The sequence below is a fragment of the Hyperolius riggenbachi genome, chromosome 1 (genome assembly GCF_040937935.1).
Source record: "Hyperolius riggenbachi isolate aHypRig1 chromosome 1, aHypRig1.pri, whole genome shotgun sequence".
Taxonomy (NCBI): domain Eukaryota; kingdom Metazoa; phylum Chordata; class Amphibia; order Anura; family Hyperoliidae; genus Hyperolius; species Hyperolius riggenbachi.
The window spans coordinates 642,307,871-642,327,304 of NC_090646.1; the positions used below are offsets into that span (position 1 = coordinate 642,307,871).

General features: G+C 50.4%; 1 protein-coding gene across 2 annotated transcripts in view; it reads left to right on the forward strand.

Annotated features, from left to right (window-relative positions):
* Positions 1–329: 329 nt before the first annotated feature.
* Positions 330–19,434, forward strand: part of LOC137530806 (methyl-CpG-binding domain protein 2-like) — a 120,123-nt gene continuing 101,018 nt past the window's right edge. The window contains exon 1 of one of the 2 annotated variants that reach the window (XM_068251340.1): positions 330–624. In XM_068251340.1, coding sequence (XP_068107441.1) covers positions 509–624 — 116 coding nt within the window. In that variant the 5' untranslated portion in view covers positions 330–508. The remainder of the gene's footprint in view (positions 625–19,434) is intronic. The other variant, XM_068251339.1, reaches the window with a different exon arrangement.

Consider the following 19,434-nt stretch of genomic DNA (forward strand, 5'->3'; position numbering starts at 1 on the left):
AGCTCCATGACAAACACTGACTAGCTATAGACTACAGATGCTAATCCTATAGAAGCCCCAGTCCAGTGACCCTTCATGTAATGCACTGTTCCCAGCACTTATTTCCCCAGCAGCCTGGCTCTCCAGCAATGACCCCGCCCCGCCCAGTGACAGGGACTATTGTCAGCAGTGACAGCGCGGAGGAAGCCGGGACCTCATCACTGAGCTCGCATAATGACCGCCAGCAGAGCCGACCCGCCCCGGCCTCATGGGAGATGAAGTTCACGGCCAGCTGGAGACTTCGCATTGCCTGGAACTCCAGCCCCTCGTGACGTGTTTCTGCACCGTGACGTGGGTGACACCCCAGCCTGCCCCATCACCGCCTCTTCTAGGTGTTTTCCAATGAGAGCGGATCTCTCCGCGGGCCGCGCCGGGGTGCGGAAGGGTACGGCGTTGCTAGGTGGCGAGGTGACAGTGGTGCGGCGGCGGCGGTGGGACATGCTGCTGTAGTAGGACGCAGTCTCTGCTGATGTTGATGGAAAAGCGCAGGATGGACTGTACGGCTCTACCACCGGGCTGGAAGAAGGAGGAGGTCATCCGAAAGTCGGGGCTGAGTGCGGGGAAGAGCGATGTCTACTACTACAGGTGGGCACTGCTACTAATACTGCTGATATCAGCAACACCACCCGGCAGCGCACAACTCTGGCGCAGGGGAAAAGAAAGTGCAAGTGGCTGGGCTGGCATGGAACTGGGCTGAAGGGGCACCCAGTGGCTGGGCTGGCATGACACTAGGGAGAAGGAGCTGTCAGTGGCTAGGCTGGCATGGCACTGGGGAGAAGGAGCTGGCAGTGGCTGGGCTGGCATGGCACTAGGGAGTAGGAGCTGGCATGGCACTGGGGAGAAGGAGCTGGCAGTGGCTAGGCTGGCATGGCACTGGGGAGAAGGAGCTGCCAGTGGCTAGGCTGGCATGGCACGGTACTAGGGAGAAGGAGCTGGCATGGCACTGGGGAGAAGGAGCTGAGCTGGCAGTGGCTAGGCTGGCATCGCACTAGGGAGAAGGAGCTGACAGTGGCTGGGCTGGCATAGCACTGGGGAGAAGGAGTTGGGCTGGCATGGCACTGGGGAGAAGGAGCTGGCAGTGGCTGGGCTGGCATAGCACTGGGGAGAAGGAGTTGGGCTGGCATGGCACTGGGGAGAAGGAGCTGGCAGTGGCTGGGCTGGCATGGCACTGGGGACAAGGGGAAGCAGAGAAGGCAGCGGTTAGGCTGGCATGGTGTCACAGAGAAGGAGCTTGGAGTGGCTGGGCTGGCATGGCACTGGGGAGAAGGAGCTGGCAGTGGCTGGGCTGGCATGGCACTGGGGACAAGGGGAAGCAGGGAAGGCAGCGGTTAGGCTGGCATGGTGTCACAGAGAAGGAGCTTGGAGTGGCTGGGTTGGCATGGCACTGGGGAGAAGGAGCTGGCAGTGGCTGGGCTGGCATGGCACTGGGGACAAGGGGAAGCAGGGAAGGCAGCGGTTAGGCTGGCATGGTGTCACAGAGAAGGAGCTTGGAGTGGCTGGGCTGGCATGGCACTGGGGAGAAGGAGCTGGCAGTGGCTGGGCTGGCATGGCACTGGGGACAAGGGGAAGCAGGGAAGGCAGCGGTTAGGCTGGCATGGTGTCACAGAGAAGGAGCTTGGAGTGGCTGGGCTGGCATGGCACTGAGGAGAAGGAGCTGGCAGTGGCTAGGCTGGCATGGCAGGAGGGAGAAGGAGCTGGCAGTGGCTAGTCTGGCATGGCACTAGGGAGAAGGAGCTGGCAGTGGCTAGGCTGGCATGGTAGGGAGAAGGAGCTGGCATGGCACTGGGGAGAAGAAGCTGAGCTGGCAGTGGCTAGGCTGGCATCGCACTAGGGAGAAGGAGCTGACAGTGGCTGGGCTGGCATAGCACTGGGGAGAAGGTGTTGGGCTGGCATGGCACTGGGGAGAAGGAGCTGGCAGTGGCTGGGCTGGCATGGCACTGGGGACAAGGGGAAGCAGGGAAGGCAGCGGTTAGGCTGGCATGGTGTCACAGAGAAGGAGCTTGGAGTGGCTGGGTTGGCATGGCACTGGGGAGAAGGAGCTGGCAGTGGCTGGGCTGGCATGGCACTGGGGACAAGGGGAAGCAGGGAAGGCAGCGGTTAGGCTGGCATGGTGTCACAGAGAAGGAGCTTGGAGTGGCTGGGTTGGCATGGCACTGGGGAGAAGGAGCTGGCTGTGGCTGGGCTGGCATGGCACTAGGGAGAAGGTGATAGCAGTGGCACGGCTGGCATGGTACTGGCGTAAAAAGAGCTGGCAGTGATTGGGGTGGCATGGAACTGGAAAGAAGGAGCTGGCAGTGATTGGGGAGGCATGGCACTTGGTAGAAGGAGCTGCCAGTGGCTGGGGTGGCATGGCACTGGGGAGAAGGAGTTGGAAGTGGCTGGGGTGACATGGAACTGGGGAGAAAGAGCTGGCAGTGCCTGGGCTGGCATGGCACTGGGGAGAAGGAGCTGATAGTGGCCAGGATGGCATGGCAGTAGGGTAAAGAATTGGCAAGACACTTGGAAGAAGACACTCATATGGGTTAATTTGGCATGGCACTGGGACCAAAGCTGCCAGGGGCTAAAATTGGCTCTGGGGAGAAGGATCTACAGATGCTCTGGTGCCCACAGACAGGCATAAATTCATGATTGTATTGTATGCAAACACTCTGGTTTTAAATCAGTTAAAGGTGCTTCTGTGAGAGGTGTAGTGCTGAGAGATCAAGGTGGGTGGGTGGTGTGAAAAGGTGGAGGTGTTGGAAAGCTTTTTTGTAGAGAGGTGCATGATGGATGGTGTGGAGAGTTTAAGGTGTTGGTGAAGGTGTTGGAGGGTGGTGTGGAGAGGTGAAGGCGTTGGAGGGTGGTGTGGAGAGGGGAAGGCGTTGGAGGGTGGTGTGGAGAGGGGAAGGCGTTGGAGGGTGGTGTGGAGAGGGGAAGGCGTTGGAGGGTGGTGTGGAGAGGGGAAGGCGTTGGAGGGTGGTGTGGAGAGGGGAAGGCGTTGGAGGGTGGTGTGGAGAGGGGAAGGCGTTGGAGGGTGGTTTGGAGGGTGGTGTGGAGAGGGGAAGGCGTTGGAGGGTGGTTTGGAGGGTGGTGTGGAGAGGGGAAGGCGTTGGAGGGTGGTGTGGAGAGGGGAAGGCGTTGGAGGGTGGTGTGGAGAGGGGAAGGCGTTGGAGGGTGGTGTGGAGAGGGGAAGGCGTTGGAGGGTGGTGTGGAGAGGGGAAGGCGTTGGAGGGTGGTGTGGAGAGGGGAAGGCGTTGGAGGGTGGTGTGGAGAGGGGAAGGCGTTGGAGGGTGGTGTGGAGAGGGGAAGGCGTTGGAGGGTGGTGTGGAGAGGGGAAGGCGTTGGAGGGTGGTGTGGAGAGGTGAAGGTGTTGGAGGGTGGTGTGGACTGGTTAAGGCGTTGGAGGGTGGTGTGGACAGGTTAAGGCATTGGAGGGTGGTGTGGACAGGTTAAGGCGTTGGAGGGTGGTGTGGAGAGGGAAAGGCGTTGGAGGGTGGTGTGGAGTGGGGAAGGCGTTGGAGGGTGGTGTGGAGAGGGGAAGGCGTTGGAGGGTGGTGTTGGTGGGTGAAGGTGTTGGAGGGTGGTGTGGAGAGATGAAGGTGTTGGAGGGTGGTGTGGAGAGGTTATGGTGTTGGAAGGTGGTGTGGAGAAGTTAAGGCGTTGGAGGGTGGTGTGGAGAAGTTAAGGCGTTGGAGGGTGGTGTGGAGAAGTTAAGGCGTTGGAGGGTGGTGTGGAGAAGTTAAGGCGTTGGAGGGTGGTGTGGAGAAGTTAAGGCGTTGGAGGGTGGTGTGGAGAAGTTAAGGCGTTGGAGGGTGGTGTGGAGAAGTTAAGGCGTTGGAGGGTGGTGTGGAGAAGTTAAGGCGTTGGAGGGTGGTGTGGAGAAGTTAAGGCGTTGGAGGGTGGTGTGGAGAAGTTAAGGCGTTGGAGGGTGGTGTGGAGAAGTTAAGGCGTTGGAGGGTGGTGTGGAGAAGTTAAGGCGTTGGAGGGTGGTGTGGAGAGGTTAAGGCGTTGGAGGGTGGTGTGGAGAGGTTAAGGCGTTGGAGGGTGGTGTGGAGAGGTGAAGGCGTTGGAGGGTGGTGTGGAGAGGTGAAGGCGTTGGAGGGTGGTGTGGAGAGGTGAAGGCGTTGGAGGGTGGTGTGGAGAGGGGAAGGCGTTGGAGGGTGGTGTGGAGAGGGGAAGGCGTTGGAGGGTGGTGTGGAGAGGGGAAGGCGTTGGAGGGTGGTGTGGAGAGGTGAAGGCGTTGGAGGGTGGTGTGGAGAGGTGAAGGCGTTGGAGGGTGGTGTGGAGAGGTGAAGGCGTTGGAGGGTGGTGTGGAGAGGTGAAGGCGTTGGAGGGTGGTGTGGAGAGGTGAAGGCGTTGGAGGGTGGTGTGGAGAGGTGAAGGCGTTGGAGGGTGGTGTGGAGAGGTGAAGGCGTTGGAGGGTGGTGTGGAGAGGTGAAGGCGTTGGAGGGTGGTGTGGAGAGGTGAAGGCGTTGGAGGGTGGTGTGGAGAGGGGAAGGCGTTGGAGGGTGGTGTGGAGAGGGGAAGGCGTTGGAGGGTGGTGTGGAGAGGTGAAGGCGTTGGAGGGTGGTGTGGAGAGGTGAAGGCGTTGGAGGGTGGTGTGGAGAGGTGAAGGCGTTGGAGGGTGGTGTGGAGAGGTGAAGGCGTTGGAGGGTGGTGTGGAGAGGTGAAGGCGTTGGAGGGTGGTGTGGAGAGGTGAAGGCGTTGGAGGGTGGTGTGGAGAGGTGAAGGCGTTGGAGGGTGGTGTGGAGAGGTGAAGGCGTTGGAGGGTGGTGTGGAGAGGTGAAGGCGTTGGAGGGTGGTGTGGAGAGGTGAAGGCGTTGGAGGGTGGTGTGGAGAGGTGAAGGCGTTGGAGGGTGGTGTGGAGAGGTGAAGGCGTTGGAGGGTGGTGTGGAGAGGTGAAGGCGTTGGAGGGTGGTGTGGAGAGGTGAAGGCGTTGGAGGGTGGTGTGGAGAGGTGAAGGCGTTGGAGGGTGGTGTGGAGAGGTGAGGCGTTGGAGGGTGGTGTGGAGAGGTGAAGGCGTTGGAGGGTGGTGTGGAGAGCTGAAGGCGTTGGAGGGTGGTGTGGAGAGGTGAAGGCGTTGGAGGGTGGTGTGGAGAGGTGAAGGCGTTGGAGGGTGGGGTGGAGAGGTGAAGGCGTTGGAGGGTGGGGTGGAGAGGTGAAGGCGTTGGAGGGTGGGGTGGAGAGGTGAAGGCGTTGGAGGGTGGGGTGGAGAGGTGAAGGCGTTGGAGGGTGGGGTGGAGAGGTGAAGGCGTTGGAGGGTGGTGTGGAGAGGTGAAGGCGTTGGAGGGTGGTGTGGAGAGGTGAAGGCGTTGGAAGGTGGTGTGGAGAGGTGAAGGCGTTGGAAGGTGGTGTGGAGAGGTGAAGGCGTTGGAAGGTGGTGTGGAGAGGTGAAGGTGTTGGAAGGTGGTGTGGAGAGGTGAAGGTGTTGGAGGGTGGTGTGGAGAGGTGATGGTGTTGGTGGGTGATGCGGAGAAGTGCAGAATTTGGAAGGTTATGGGGAATAGTACAGGTGTGTAAAGTGGGGTAAGAGGAGAGGCTCAGGTGTTGAAGGGTTACAGAATGAGACGGGGCATTGCAGGGTTATGACTAGGGATGAGCAATGAGATGCAAATTTATGTACATTTTTATGCAAATATATGCAGCTTGAAAACGGACAATCGGGTCCCACCCAGGTTTAAAATGATCGCTTCATTTTCAAGCTGGATATATTTGCACAGAAATTTACATAAATCTGCATGAAATCGGAAATATTTTGCATCTCATTGATCATCCTTAGTTATGGGCAAAGGTGCAAGCATCACTGAGTCAAGGGCAGAGGCCGAAGCAGCAGAGGGTTATGGGGAACTTGCCGATGTTACAGGGATAGGCGAGGTAGGCGAAGGGTTATCAGGAGAGGCGTAGCTGTTAGAGCAGGGGTGTCAAACTGAAAGGACTAGTAGGGGGAAAAAGAGTTAACCTTACCCGGGGCTTCTAATGGTCCCCCTCAGACATCCTGTTACCGAGCAGCCCCTCACCGATGCTCCGGCCTCGCCTCCGGTTCACCTCCGAAATTTGCGACTTTAAAGTCTGAAAACCACTGCACCTGCGCGGCCGCGTCCTCGCTTCCACTGACGTCAATGGAAGCGTACTGCGCAGGCCGTACTGGGACTGCGCAGTACAGTCCCGGTGATGTCAGCAGGAGCGACGTGACTGCACAGGAGTAGTGGTTTTCCAGCTTTAAAGTCACAAATTCCAGAAGTGAACCGGAGGCGGGGACTGGAGCATCAGTGACTGGCTGCGCGGGCACAGGACGTCTGCGGGGGACCATTAGAAGCCCCCGGTAAGTTCAATGCTTTTTTCCCGCTACCCCCTACAGTACTCTCTCAAATACAAAGTGGGGCGAAATTGAGCTCTGGGACCAAGTCGTGGGCTAAACTCAATGGCTAGTGGCCACCTCCCTCCCTTATAAAGTTTCCTGGTGTCTAATAGCCCCCTCCATCCCCTATATAGTTCCCTGGTGTCTAGTGCCCTCTTCCTTCCCCTATATGGTTGCCTAGTATCTAGTGGCCCGCCTCCTTTCTCTATACAGTTCTCTGGCACCTAGTGCTTTTCCCCTCCCCATATGGCTTCTCTGGTGATCTTGTGCTTACTCTCCAATATAGCTTCTCTGGTGGTCCTAAGTGGGGAAAACACCAGAGGGCCAAATCTGATGGCTCCAAAGGCCAGATTTGGCTCATGGGCCTGGAGTTTGACATGTGTGTGTTAAAGGGTTGTGGGGAGAGTGTCAGGTGTCAGAGAGTTACGGAAAAAATTGAGGGCTTCAGACGGTTATGGGGGTTTAAGGAAAAAGGCCTGGGTGTCAGAGGTTATGGGGAGTGGCTTGGGTGTCAGAGGTTATGGAGAGTGGCTTGGGTGTCAGAGGTTATGGAGAGTGGCTTGGGTGTCAGAGGTTATGGGGAGTGGCCTGGGTTTCAGAGGTTATGAAAAGAGGCCTGGGTGTCAGAGGTTATGGAGAGTGGCTTGGGTGTCAGAGGTTATGGAGAGTGGCTTGGGTGTCAGAGGTTATGGAGAGTGGCTTGGGTGTCAGAGGTTATGGAGAGTGGCTTGGGTGTCAGAGGTTATGGAGAGTGGCCTGGGTGTCAGAGGTTATGGAAAGAGGCCTGGGTGTCAGAGGTTATGGAGAGTGGCTTGGGTGTCAGAGGTTATGGAAAGAGGCCTGGGTGTCAGAGGTTATGAAGAGAGGCCTGGGTGTCAGAGGTTACGGGGAGTGGTGCGAGAAAAGGTCATTAGTTCATGTATTTTATCTCTCCCTGCCCTTAGAAGTTGTATTCTGGCAGGAAAACGTTTATGGCTGTAATTTTCTTAGCAGTGCGGTTTAAGGCTGTTTCACACGGACACTTGGCGGGTGTTTACTGCCAGCGGCTGGGACTCTTTGTTAAACGCTCCCATTCAAGTGAATGGAAGCATATGTATCTGGCTTTTACAGGCGCTTGTGCGAATGTGGCGTTCCGATCCCGATTTTCCCGGTCGTTTGATTCGACCCTGGATGCTACATGTGGCGTCCAGGGTCGATTACCGCCGTGTCTTCCTGTTCCCCTGCGGGACCAAAAAACCAGGGCTGCGGAGTCGGTACAAAAATCATCCAACTCCGACTCCTCAGTTTATGAAACCTCCGACTCCACGTACCAAAAATGACTCTGACTCCTCAACTCCAACCCCTTAGTATAATACTTACCAGGGCTATGGATTTTGTACAAAAATCATCCGACTCCCGACTCCAACTCCTTAGTTCATGAAACCACCGACTCCAACTCTGACTCCAGGTACCCAAAATTGTTCCGACTCCTCAATTCCGACTCCAACTCTGACTCCACAGCCCTGCGAAAAACGCTGATCGTGGTGAGGACCACCGAAAGCGAGAAAGGGACGCCTCTATAAGTAGCCTGTGTGAACCAGCCCTTATTATGTTCCCGACAAGGTGACAAGACAGAAGCTGTCACTTCCATGCCTAGATATTAACTCTTTCAGACAGCAAAAAAAAAAAAAAAACAGCCTGGTTATTGATATGTTTTGCACTAAACATACACATGGTTATCTCATCATGTCTCGTGTCGCCTCAGGTACACTGTAAGCAAGCCGATGCCAGCAACTCCACAGGCGTGATTGTGATTGGCCGAAATCGCAGTTGTGGCGCCTGCAGCATTTTCAGAGCAGTATCCTTTAGGGAGTGCAAAAATCACATTCCCTGAAATGGCTTCCTGCTAAGTACTTTCAGTACAAAAGATAGGGCCTGCAATGTCAGGCTTTGTCTTTAAATTAGCCCTTTAGCGCTCCACAGTAGAAAACGCTGTGGAAACCAATGTAGTAGGCCCGGCACTCAGAGTTGTGTGTGATACAGTTCCAGGACACTTCTAAGTTTGTCATTTATTTAATAAAGTTGGCCGTATTGTAAGCCGGGCAGTGAGTAGCCAGGGCGTTATCTCCTGGTTGTGGAGCAGCAGCCGGGCTGTATCCAGTCTAGTGCACAGGAAAGTGTTTGTGTGGTCAGGGTGTGATAATTATGCATGGGAGCAGGGTGGAGCGCTTTGCATCAGCGACATGTGTGAGAATGTGTGACAAGCGGTAGCTCCTAGCAAGCCTCTGTATTGTTCTCTAAAGAGGACCTGTCTGCGCCACACAGGCACACGCGTTCATGCTAACGAGAAGGCAGCTTTTCGTCTGGAAGGCCGTGACGTCTCCACGCCTAATGGGTTCTATTATTAGTGGGGGAAGGAATATTAGACAGCGCTGATAATGTGGTGATTCATACAGCTCTTTAGGCTGGCTTTACGCGACGGTTTTGCAGACTGAAAATGCTCCCTTTTCACACACAACGCACACATATGTACAAACGTATATACTTTGAAAACCGGCCTTGTCATTATTGAGGCTGGTATACACGCACAATCGGTATCGCATTAAGTGATCATTGATCGACTGTTAGGGTGACATTTTGAGGAATGAGTGCTGTACAGACACGCTGATTGGCTATAGCCAAGATGCATGTACTGTTTTAAGGAGAGGGGGAGTTGTAAGAAGGGGCGGCACACAAGCGAGCGATATGTGAACAAAAGAAGTGAATGAGCTCATTTGTTGCTGTGTGACCCACCAAAGACTAAGGGGGAATACTCACCTCACGACAGAGGATGGATCACAGCAACATCGCACGTCGACTAGCACTCCCCAGTCCATCTACCTGCCAGTGGGTATGGGCAACGACACAGAGCAGGCGCGAATGGGAAGTCAAGTGTTTGTGGTACTTTGTGCGGAGTTGATGGGGTTCTTTAAGATCTAACCCGCCGTGATGGTTGTTACCGCCGCGCATCTCTAAATGTCATTCGCGTGATTGTGTGCATGTACCCATGGTGTGAGATTGTGGAAAAGACCGCTCGTCGCTCCCAAAAAAATCACCGGTCGTCAGGAAAATCGCCGGAAAAATCGCGAGCTGGGTACGGGCCATAAAGGAATACTGTAGGGGGGGTTGGGGGAAAAGAGTTGAACTTACCCGGGGCTTCTAATGGCCCCCCGCAGACATCCTGTGCCCGCGCAGCCACTCCCCTATGCTCCGGCCCCGCCTCCGGTTCACTTCTGGAATTTGCAACTTTAAAGCGGAACTGTAAATAGTTTTTAAACACAGCGTTTCACTTACCTGCCGCCCTGTCCCACGCCGGTCCTGCCCGAGCCTCTGTTCTCCCGTCGCCGCCGTTCCGTTCTGTTTCTAGACGTCTAAGTCGATGCCAGGGCGGCTCTTTCCAAGTGTATCTTTTCTTTGCGTTCCCCTCTGCAATAGCAGTGGCAAGAAAACGTAGCCGGGTGGGGCGCAAGCGAGGAATGCAGGGTCAGTTCAACTCTGCTTTACAGCATAGGAGTAGGATGAGGAGGTGAGCTGATGACAGCCGGGTGCTCACCAAAATTAGCCGGGTGGAGCACCCGCCTAAAAGAGACTGGGGAGAACACTGTGCATTACCGCCATTAGCTACATCTGCCTGTCTGGGATTATTGCTGACGGCACAGAAGTGCGGCCCGATTACCACAACGTTGCAGACAGAGAAGTGTTTATAAAATAGGAGCCCTTTCACTGTCAGGCTGGTTTCACACTGCAAACTGGCGGCAGCCGCCGCATCGCACCGCCGGAGACAGGACTTCAGGGCGGTGTTCCCTGTCTGGTCATCAGCCAAGCAGGAAGTGACTCGCTCTACCAGTCACTTCCCGCTTTGGGTATGCGGAAATGCACGTAAGCGTATCGTTACACTTCCGTGCCCCGGTGTAAAAGGGCCCTCAGTTTTGCAATGCGATAAACACAGACTTACTGTGGGCGGTGCAGTTGTGGGTGGCGGCTTAGTGTGAGCGACGGCACAGCTGCGGATGTTTCTTTGCAGACCTAAATATCAGGGCTGTGGAGTCGGAGTCGGAGTCGTGGAGTCGGAGTAGTGGAGTCGGGCAATTTTGGGTGCCTGGAGTCGGAGTCGGGAAAAAATGCACCGACTCCGACTCCTAATGAATTTGTAACTGTAATTAAAATAGAAAATATGATAAAATGTTCTATTTCTCAGATAATTGTCATTAAACATAATGTATATATACAGTATATATACAGTAATAGCTGTGCTTAGTCCACAAAAATGAAATAAACCAATCAAAATTAGTTACTTGTGCTGCTTCAATAAAGCAGTCCCCATATTTTTAAGGTCAGATATACATATCTGATTGTGACTGTATATATGATGTGTACACAGGAATCTCTTATATATACTAAATAACATCTATGCTGTAAGAATAAAGCCTGATGTGTAGCTGTGTCACTAATAGAGATGGTCAACGAGATGGAAATAATTCTGCATTGATGCTGATTTATGCAAATGTATGCACTCCCTTTGCTGATGAAATCAAATAATGTGATATGTTATTAAAATTTGGTTTGGTGACTACAAATTAAAGGGTAACTGAGACGGATGAAAAGTAAAGTTTTATACATACCTGGGGCTTCCTCCAGCCCCCTTCAGGCTAATCAGTCCCTCGCTGTCCTCCACCACCCGGATCTTCTGCTATGAGTCCTGGTAATTCAGCCAGTCAGCGCTGTCCGGCCGCATGCCGCTCCCACAGCCAGGAACATTCTGCACCTCCGCAATAGTGCTGCACAGGTGTAGTATGCTCCTGGCGGCGGAGTGTGTGCATGCGCACTACGCCTGACTGGCTCAAGTACCTGGACTCATAGCAGAAGATCCAGGTGGTGGAGGAGGACAACGAGGGACTGATTATCCTGAAGGCGCCTGGAGGAAGCCCCAGGTATGTATAAAACTTTAATTTCATCTGTCTCAGGTTTACTTTGTTACACAGTAGTACTATACTCTACATATGCACTCCCCACAGAGCTGCAGGAAATCCACTGAGAATGCTGTGCACATTGAACACAGAGGTGTTGTCTGTTTACAATCTCCTTATTCCCCTGCAGAGTACCTGCACATCATTCTTATATGTACCCACACTTACATTGCCTAGGGCCTGATAGATGTTCTTTGTTCCGGTTTGTACCTTTTACAAGTACTCTTACCAAGGACTAGTTTTAGTCTAAAGGGAATAAATATAGTAGTCTACATATCCTTCTCACTTCAGTTGTCTTGTAAAATTCCTAAGCGTTGGCAGTTAAGAGACGAATTTCATGTTACATACTTTTAATCAACAAAATTGTAATATGCAAATTAGAGGAGCCGGAGTCGTGGAGTCGGAGTCGGTGGAATCCTAAACTGAGGAGTCGGAGTCGGTGGATTTTTGGACCGACTCCACAGCCCTGCTAAATATGCACGGACGCACCTGTAGGAGGCAGCGTAGTTGTGGGCGGTGGCTTAGTGTTTGCAGAGGTCAAATCCCTCCTCCAGGTCCCCTTCATTGCACTGCTGTCGGACAAATTAAGTTCTGTGAACTGCTGATGTGCTTTCCGAGCCGTGCTCCGCAATTGCATTCCCGTTGCCAGGTGCGTTCTGCACATGCGCAGTTCTTATAGATTTGTAACTGTGTGTGCGCAGAACACTCCCGGAGCGCTATCAATGAAGCGCCCTGTCAGGAAAGGACATGCACCGTAACCCGCGAATCAACCAGTTGCTGACTCTAATTTGGCTGACAGCAGAGCAACAGAGGACACTGAGGGACATAATAGACTACAGGGCAATGAAAGAAGTTCCAGGTAAGTTATATTCCCCCGTCTGAGATAGACATTAAAGGGGATAAAAACTTATAGGACAACTGTAGTGAGAGGTATGTGGAGGCTGCCATATTTCTTTCCTTTTTACGCAATACCAGTTGCCTGGCTATCCTGCTGATCCTCTGCCTCTAATACGTTTAGCCATAGACCCAGAACAAGCATGAAGCAGATCAGGTGTTTCTGACATTGTCAGATATGACAAGATTAGCTGCATGCTTGTTTCTGGTGTGATTCAGACACTACTGCAGCCAAATGGATCAGCAGGGCTGCCAGGCAACTGGTATTGTTTAAAAGGAAATAAATATGGCAGCCTCCATATACCTCTCACTACAGTTGTCTTTCAAGGCCCCATTCACACTTGAGCGTTTTGCTGGCGATTTCGGCAAACCACTCAAACGATAGCGCTTTTGAAAGCGCTAGTGCAGGGGTAGGGAACCTATGGCTCGGGAGCCAGATGCGGCTCTTTTGATGGCTACATCTGGCTCACAGACAAATCAGTAGGGTTTGATTCACTGAGCTACACTGCTCAAGCAGCACAGCTTAGTGTGGCAGCGCCAGTAAAATTTTCAAAGTAGGCATGTTACTGCTGTGGCATGCACTACTAAATTACTCGCGCTTCCCCCAAAACTGCTGCTCCAATTGTCCCACTTTGGCCCAATAGGTTGCCTTTAACTTGACAGGCAGCCTATTGGGCCAAAGTGCGGGGATCTCGGCCTAAAAAGTGAATCAACCCCCAAGTTAGCTAGCTAATTGTACAAGCTGTTAGTCGGTATTTCTCCTGTCTGGCTCTCGGGGAAATTGCAGATGTTGCTGTGAAACCCAAGAGAAGCTGAAGTCGTGTCTGACACTTCCTCTGCCCGGAGGATCAACTGTGTACCCATCACAATGGCAACAGGGACATGAGCCCTACTGTCCCAGTTTGAAACCTATTGTATGGCTCTCACGCAAATACATTTTAAAATATGTGGCGTTTATGGCTCTCTCAGCCAAAAAGGTCCCTGACCCCTGCGCTAGTGTAATAAAACCCTATGGGCCCGTTTTTACTTGGGCGATTTGCACTAATCGCCACAAATTGCCCAAAGCGTAAACGCATAGCCTGCACTATTTTCAGGTGATTTCCCGGCGATCGCGTTTCAGTGCTATAAAAGCGCTAAACGCAATTGCGGAGAAATCGCTGCACGGTCCAGTGATTTTTTTATTTTTATTTTTCCACATGAAATTGTGGAAAAATCACTCCCGCAAAACGCCGCCAAACTCCGCCGCCGTCGGAGTTTTGCACTTCTAAGTGTGAATGGGGCCTAAGTCGCCATATACTTCTCTCTACTGGTATGTTGCTGGTTGGGGTCAGAGCAGGTCAGATGGTGACAAGTTGGTGATTGGATTTGTTATTGGAAGTTAAACATTAACCACGAGAATCTGTGCTGGGAAAGGAGCACTAAATTGGTATGTGCCACGGGCGGATGCTGAAATTCCTGTGTGGCACACCCTGGGAGCAGACCTGGGCACTGTATATAAATAGTATCTCGTAGCTCAAGCTAACCTCCACCCATGATGCAAGATGTTCCTCTTCCTTGACGAATACTGGGATGTTTAAATAGACATGATGAGATAAGCATAGGTACATATAATACTAGCCCAATCAGAGGTGTGGGAGGGGAAAACAGGAGGGAAAGAGGCTTCAGCCAAGCAGGCTGCATTAGTTAAGTCTGAGGGGAAGTAGAGAAGCAAAAAAAGACAGCCCAGCATGCCCTGCAACTTCTCTTTTGTGTACCAAATGTTGTGTGTACCAAATAAGAGTCAGGTAAACTGGGGAATAATTTATCAACAAGAAAAGTAATAGTGATTTTTAACTTTTGAATTGCCTGATTAGCATCCTTATTACTTGTTTACCAGATGAAACTAAAGAATTGATTTTTGATTTTTTTTGCCCGACAGTTACTCTTTAACACCCAAGGTGAAAATAAACTAATGAAATAAACAATTGTATCTATCCTCCTTCTAAAAATGACTATTAAGATATTCCACAATTTTATTTTATATTTAAATCTACTTTTTAAGTTTTTACTGTTTTATAGGTTTTGCTATTGACCCTTTTTATCTCTTTCCTGTTCTCAAAAGCCATTTTCGGCTAGAAAAGTGTTTTATAGTTGTAATTTCCAGGGCTGTGGAGTCGGTACAAAAATCTTCCGACTCCAACTCCCACTCTTAGGTTTATGAAATCCCGACTTCAACTCCGACTTCGGGTACCCAAAATGACTCCGACTCCTCGACTCCGACTCCTTAGTCTACTTAACAGGGCTGTGGATTTTGTACAAAAATCGTCCGACTCCTCAGTTTACGAAACCATGACTCCAACTCCGATTCCGGGTGCCCAAAATTGCCTCGACTCCGACTCCTCGAATCCGACTCCACAGCCCTGGTAATTTCTTATCAGTGAGGGTCACGCTGTAGTCTGACCCAATCCTGACTCAGACAGGAACTGACACTTACATACCTGATGTTTAACTCTTTCAGACAGAGAAAGAAAAAAAGGAACACAGCATAGTTATTTGTGTGCTAGACACTGTACATACACATGTCTATCTCATCATGTCACATGTCACCTCGGGTATCCTTTAGGAAGGCAGAGTGTGGATCATAAACAGCAACTGTGATAGTCTGAAAAATTAAGCCAATAAACTGAAAATAAAACTCTTTTCCATGTTACTAATGTTCAATTTATATTCCGTACTCTGCTGCATGACTAATGTTCCTATGAAAGTCATGGTGTAAAAAAGTCCTCCCTTTCTCAAGTCAGTGAAGCCTGTCATTACAAAGATGTGCGGACATCAATTTCAGACAATTAAAGGTCCATATACAGGCGCTGCACAAGTTTACCCGATCAAACAACCAGCGCCGCAGATACTACTTTACCGCCGACCAAATCAAACAAGTCTTTCCGACTATGTTTACCGCACACAGATGTTGTAAGCAACTAACTCATTTAAATACTGCCCATGAATGTGCGCATTTTGGAAAACAATGTAGTTTAAACAACATTGTCCACATGCAGTGTTCTCCTCAGGCTCTTTTAGCCGGGTGCTCCACCCGGCTAGTTTTGGTGAGCACCCGGCTGTCATCGGCTCACCTCCTCCTATGCTGTAAGCAGCGTTGTGCAGAGAAGCACCAGCCCTGCATTCTCTCATTGCACCCCACCCGGCTACATTTTCATGCCACGCGGCTGGAAAATAATATCTGGGTAGTACACTGACATGTGACTGACTATACCCTATCTGGCCAACAGTTGTCAAGTTGATCTGCCGGATGAATCTGGCAAAAATGCTTGATGGGGGTCGTTGTCGTTTGGCTACATTGTTTTACACGATTGTTGTGTCTTTAGTTTGTCTGGCATTTCAAATGACTTTAGTTGATTGTGTGCATGATGCTTTACACCCATTTGGTGGGTAAATGGTATGTTTATACAGGTCTGTTGTGGAATATAGAGGGATAATTGGTGCTCGGGAAAGAGAATTTTTGGATTGGTGGTTTATTTGCAAACCAATGAGGAAAAATTCCTGAAAAGTTGAGTGGTTGCAGTACGGCATGTTCTCTGGCCTGGCCCCTCTCAGTAACACATAATACCAGCACCCACGTGACCTGGGGAGATGTGTCAGCACTGAATTCTCCTGATGTCGTAGTGGCCCCGATCTGACTGCCCCGGGCGAGTAAACAGCCAGCACTGTGCTGGACTCCAGTGATGGGAAATCGCTTTGATCCACAGGCACTTCTAGTAAATCCTCACTGGAGCTGATGAGTAACGCATTTTATTTCAAAGATGAAACCTCTCTGTAGGTTCTCAAGCAGATGCTGCCGTCCTGTGGTCAAGCAATTGGCCACTTTGAGATCTTTACTCATTCCCAGTTATTTCATTCCTTCCTTAGACAACTGATGGTGCCAAACTCTGTGCCTGTAAACGGGTGTATCTGAGTAAAATAGCGCAAACACTAAAATTGTGTCCCTTCTTTTTCCCCGGCCCTCCCAGATTATTGGTTGAAAGGATCTTATGCTGGGAACACACGATGCAATTTCCTGTCCGATCGGCAGGAATCAGGCGATTATTTCTGACATGTCCGCTCTGTTTCCTAACAAGAAAGGGATCGATTTTGCGAGGTTATCATTGGAAAATTTGATCCCTTTGTCCGTCGGGAGCAATTTGGACATGTACACACGCTACAACTTCCTGTCCGATCACCCGTCAATCGTATGGGAAATTACATCGTGTGTTCATAGCTTTAGTTCAACAAGCAATGGGAGACCACAGTTCAATTCTGCCAGGGGAGGTAGGGGTAACTTACCAAATCACTCTTTCCAGCAGCGATCTCCGTGGCGCTGGCGAGACCATGTGACAGGCTTGTACATAATGACGGCAGGTCACATGATGCCGTTGTTGTCATGGAGATTGACATTGGATGAGTTACGTCTTGTACGTGCACTGCAGACCGTAGTTGCCCAGGCCTGATATAATCCCTACCATAGTCATAGTCTAATGTCCTACCATAATATTATGTATTTATACAGCACTGACATCTCCTGCAGCACATTACAGAGTACATAGTCATATCTCATACTGTCTTCAGAGGAGCGCACAATCTAATCCTACCATAGTCATAGTCTAATGGCCTATCATATTATGTATTTATATAGCAGTGACATCTTCTGCAGCGCTTTACAGAGTACATAGTCATGTCACTGACTGTCCTCAGAGGAGCTCACAATCTAATCTAATACAGTGTTCTCCCCAGGCTCTTTTAGCCGGGTGCTCCACCCGGCAAATTGTTTTGGTGAGCACCCGGCTGTCATCAGCTCCCCTCCTCATCTTCCTCCTATGCTGTAAGCAGAGTTACGCCAACCCTGCATTCCCCCGTCGTGCCCCACACAGCTACTTTTTCATGCCACTCGGCTGGAAAAAAATTCTGGGGATCATGTCATAGTGTAATGTCCTACCATATTATTATGTATTTACATCTTCTGCAGCACTTTACAGAATACATAGTCATGTCACTGACTGTCCATAGAAAATCCACTTTTGTGTTCCCATTTGGGTGTGCTTTTAGGGCCTGTTCATACTTGCTGCGTTTGTAGAACGCGTATAAATTTGAAGAAACGCAAGTTGAAAAACGCATGCGTTTTTCTTGCGTTTGAATGCGTTTTCTATTGCGTTTTGCACAAACACGTGACCCAGGGGAAAAAAAAGAATTATGGGAACCGCAGAGGAAAACTGACGCTAAAAATGCAATAGTACGCGTTTTTGATACGCGTCCATAGACTTTCATTGCGTCCGTTTCTCTGCGTATCGCACAGAACTGCGTGCAGCAATGCGGATGAGAAACGTATGCGTCTCATACGCATACATGTGAACTAGCCCATTCAAAAGCATTAGGAGCCGTTTCTATGCGTTTTTGGCACCAGTACGCGTTCCCTGAAAACGGCTAGGAACGCATATAGTCTGAACAGGCCCTTAAAGAGAATCTGTACTCTAATATTCTTACAATAAAAAGCATACCATTCTATTCATTATTTTCTCCTGTGCCCCTCTGTGCTGTTTCTGCCACTCTCTGCTGCAATCCTGGCTTGTAATTAACAGTTTTAGGCAGTGTTTACAAACAAACTAACCAGCTTCTAATAGGCTCAGCTAAGCATAGTGTGTGAGTCATTCAAGAGTGTGCAGGGGGCCTGCAGAGGGTGTGTATCGCTTTTACCAATCACAAGCAGCCCTGCACATTCCACACAATCAAGCTTTAGCCCGACAAACAGGACAGAGGAAAGATACATTGATTTATTACAGAGACAGTGCAGTTAGGAAAGACTGCAGTAAGCCAGAACAGATTAGAACAGGCATAGGAACTTATAGGATAGAAGAACTAAGGCTGAAAAATTTGTTACAGAGTCTCTTTAAGATTGTATATTGTACACCATATTATAAACTGGCCCACACACATTGCAATCCCACTTTTGTCTATTTCTCTTGATTGTCTATTTCTCTTCGATGACTGCTTCAAGGTTTACCTTTGACTGTACAGTCAAGCAATGTATAGGGCAACCCTAGACACATGTGTGTAATGACCATCGATTCCTTGTGTTCTGATTGAGGGGCGGTCTTATCTCTATGGTGATCTGCAGACATCCCCGCCCCTGATCACTCCACACTGTGAGTTTATCCATCTTTGGCCTTGCTCTGGGCTTAGACCGATAAAAGCCACCACTTTAGCAGACTGTTAATAAATGCAAGGCCTTCATTATTAATATATATATAGGGCTAAAAGCCAAACCGTACAAACTGACACGTTTCAGATGGCCGAGATCTGTATATGTAACCACACCGATCTCCACACAGAGCTGGCACACAACACACCCGTGTGGGGGCGGAGTCCAAAGTCTGCTAATTAGCATTTTGTTTTGTTTTTTTGGTTAGCCATTAGGCCTCTTTTTTTTTTTTTTTTCCCTTCAATAACTATATGCATATGCTATTGCATTTAAGTATAGGGCCGACTACTTCTGTGCACTTTACATTGTATTATTCATGACACCGCCTGTCCGGGAACTTCATCCCAATCAGTAGCTGATACCCCCTTTCCCATGAGACATTTTTACCTTTTCTCGAATAGATCATCAGGCAAACCGTATGGCTGATATTGTGGTGAAACCCCTCCCATAGTGTGATGTCATGACCATGGTCCTGACAGTTTGTTTGCTGTCTCATCCTTGTTGCATTGTGGAAAATAACGGCTTTTTCCAACTGCCAAGCAAGCAATATCTCCCTCTATCCATAGAACGCACAGTAATGAACATTCCGTACAGACCACCTGGCAGAACTAAAGTTGTCATCACTGTTTATTTTATTTATTTATTGTATTTATAAAGCGCCAACATATTAGGCAGAGCTGAACATTAGGTTACAGACAATATTTGGTGGTGACATACAACAATATGACAATACAGGAATACAAGAAAACCAGATCACACAGCACAGTATGAGTACAAGGTAATGTTTAGTCAGTCGCTGGATTGGAGAATGGAGATTAGGCAAGTCAGGTTCACTTAGATGCATAGCATGGGTTCACAGTAATGGAGGTGCATGATCAGGTAGTACACAAAAGGAGGAGGACCCTGCCCAAAGACTTACAATCTAGAGGGAGAGGTAGGGACACGAGAGGTAG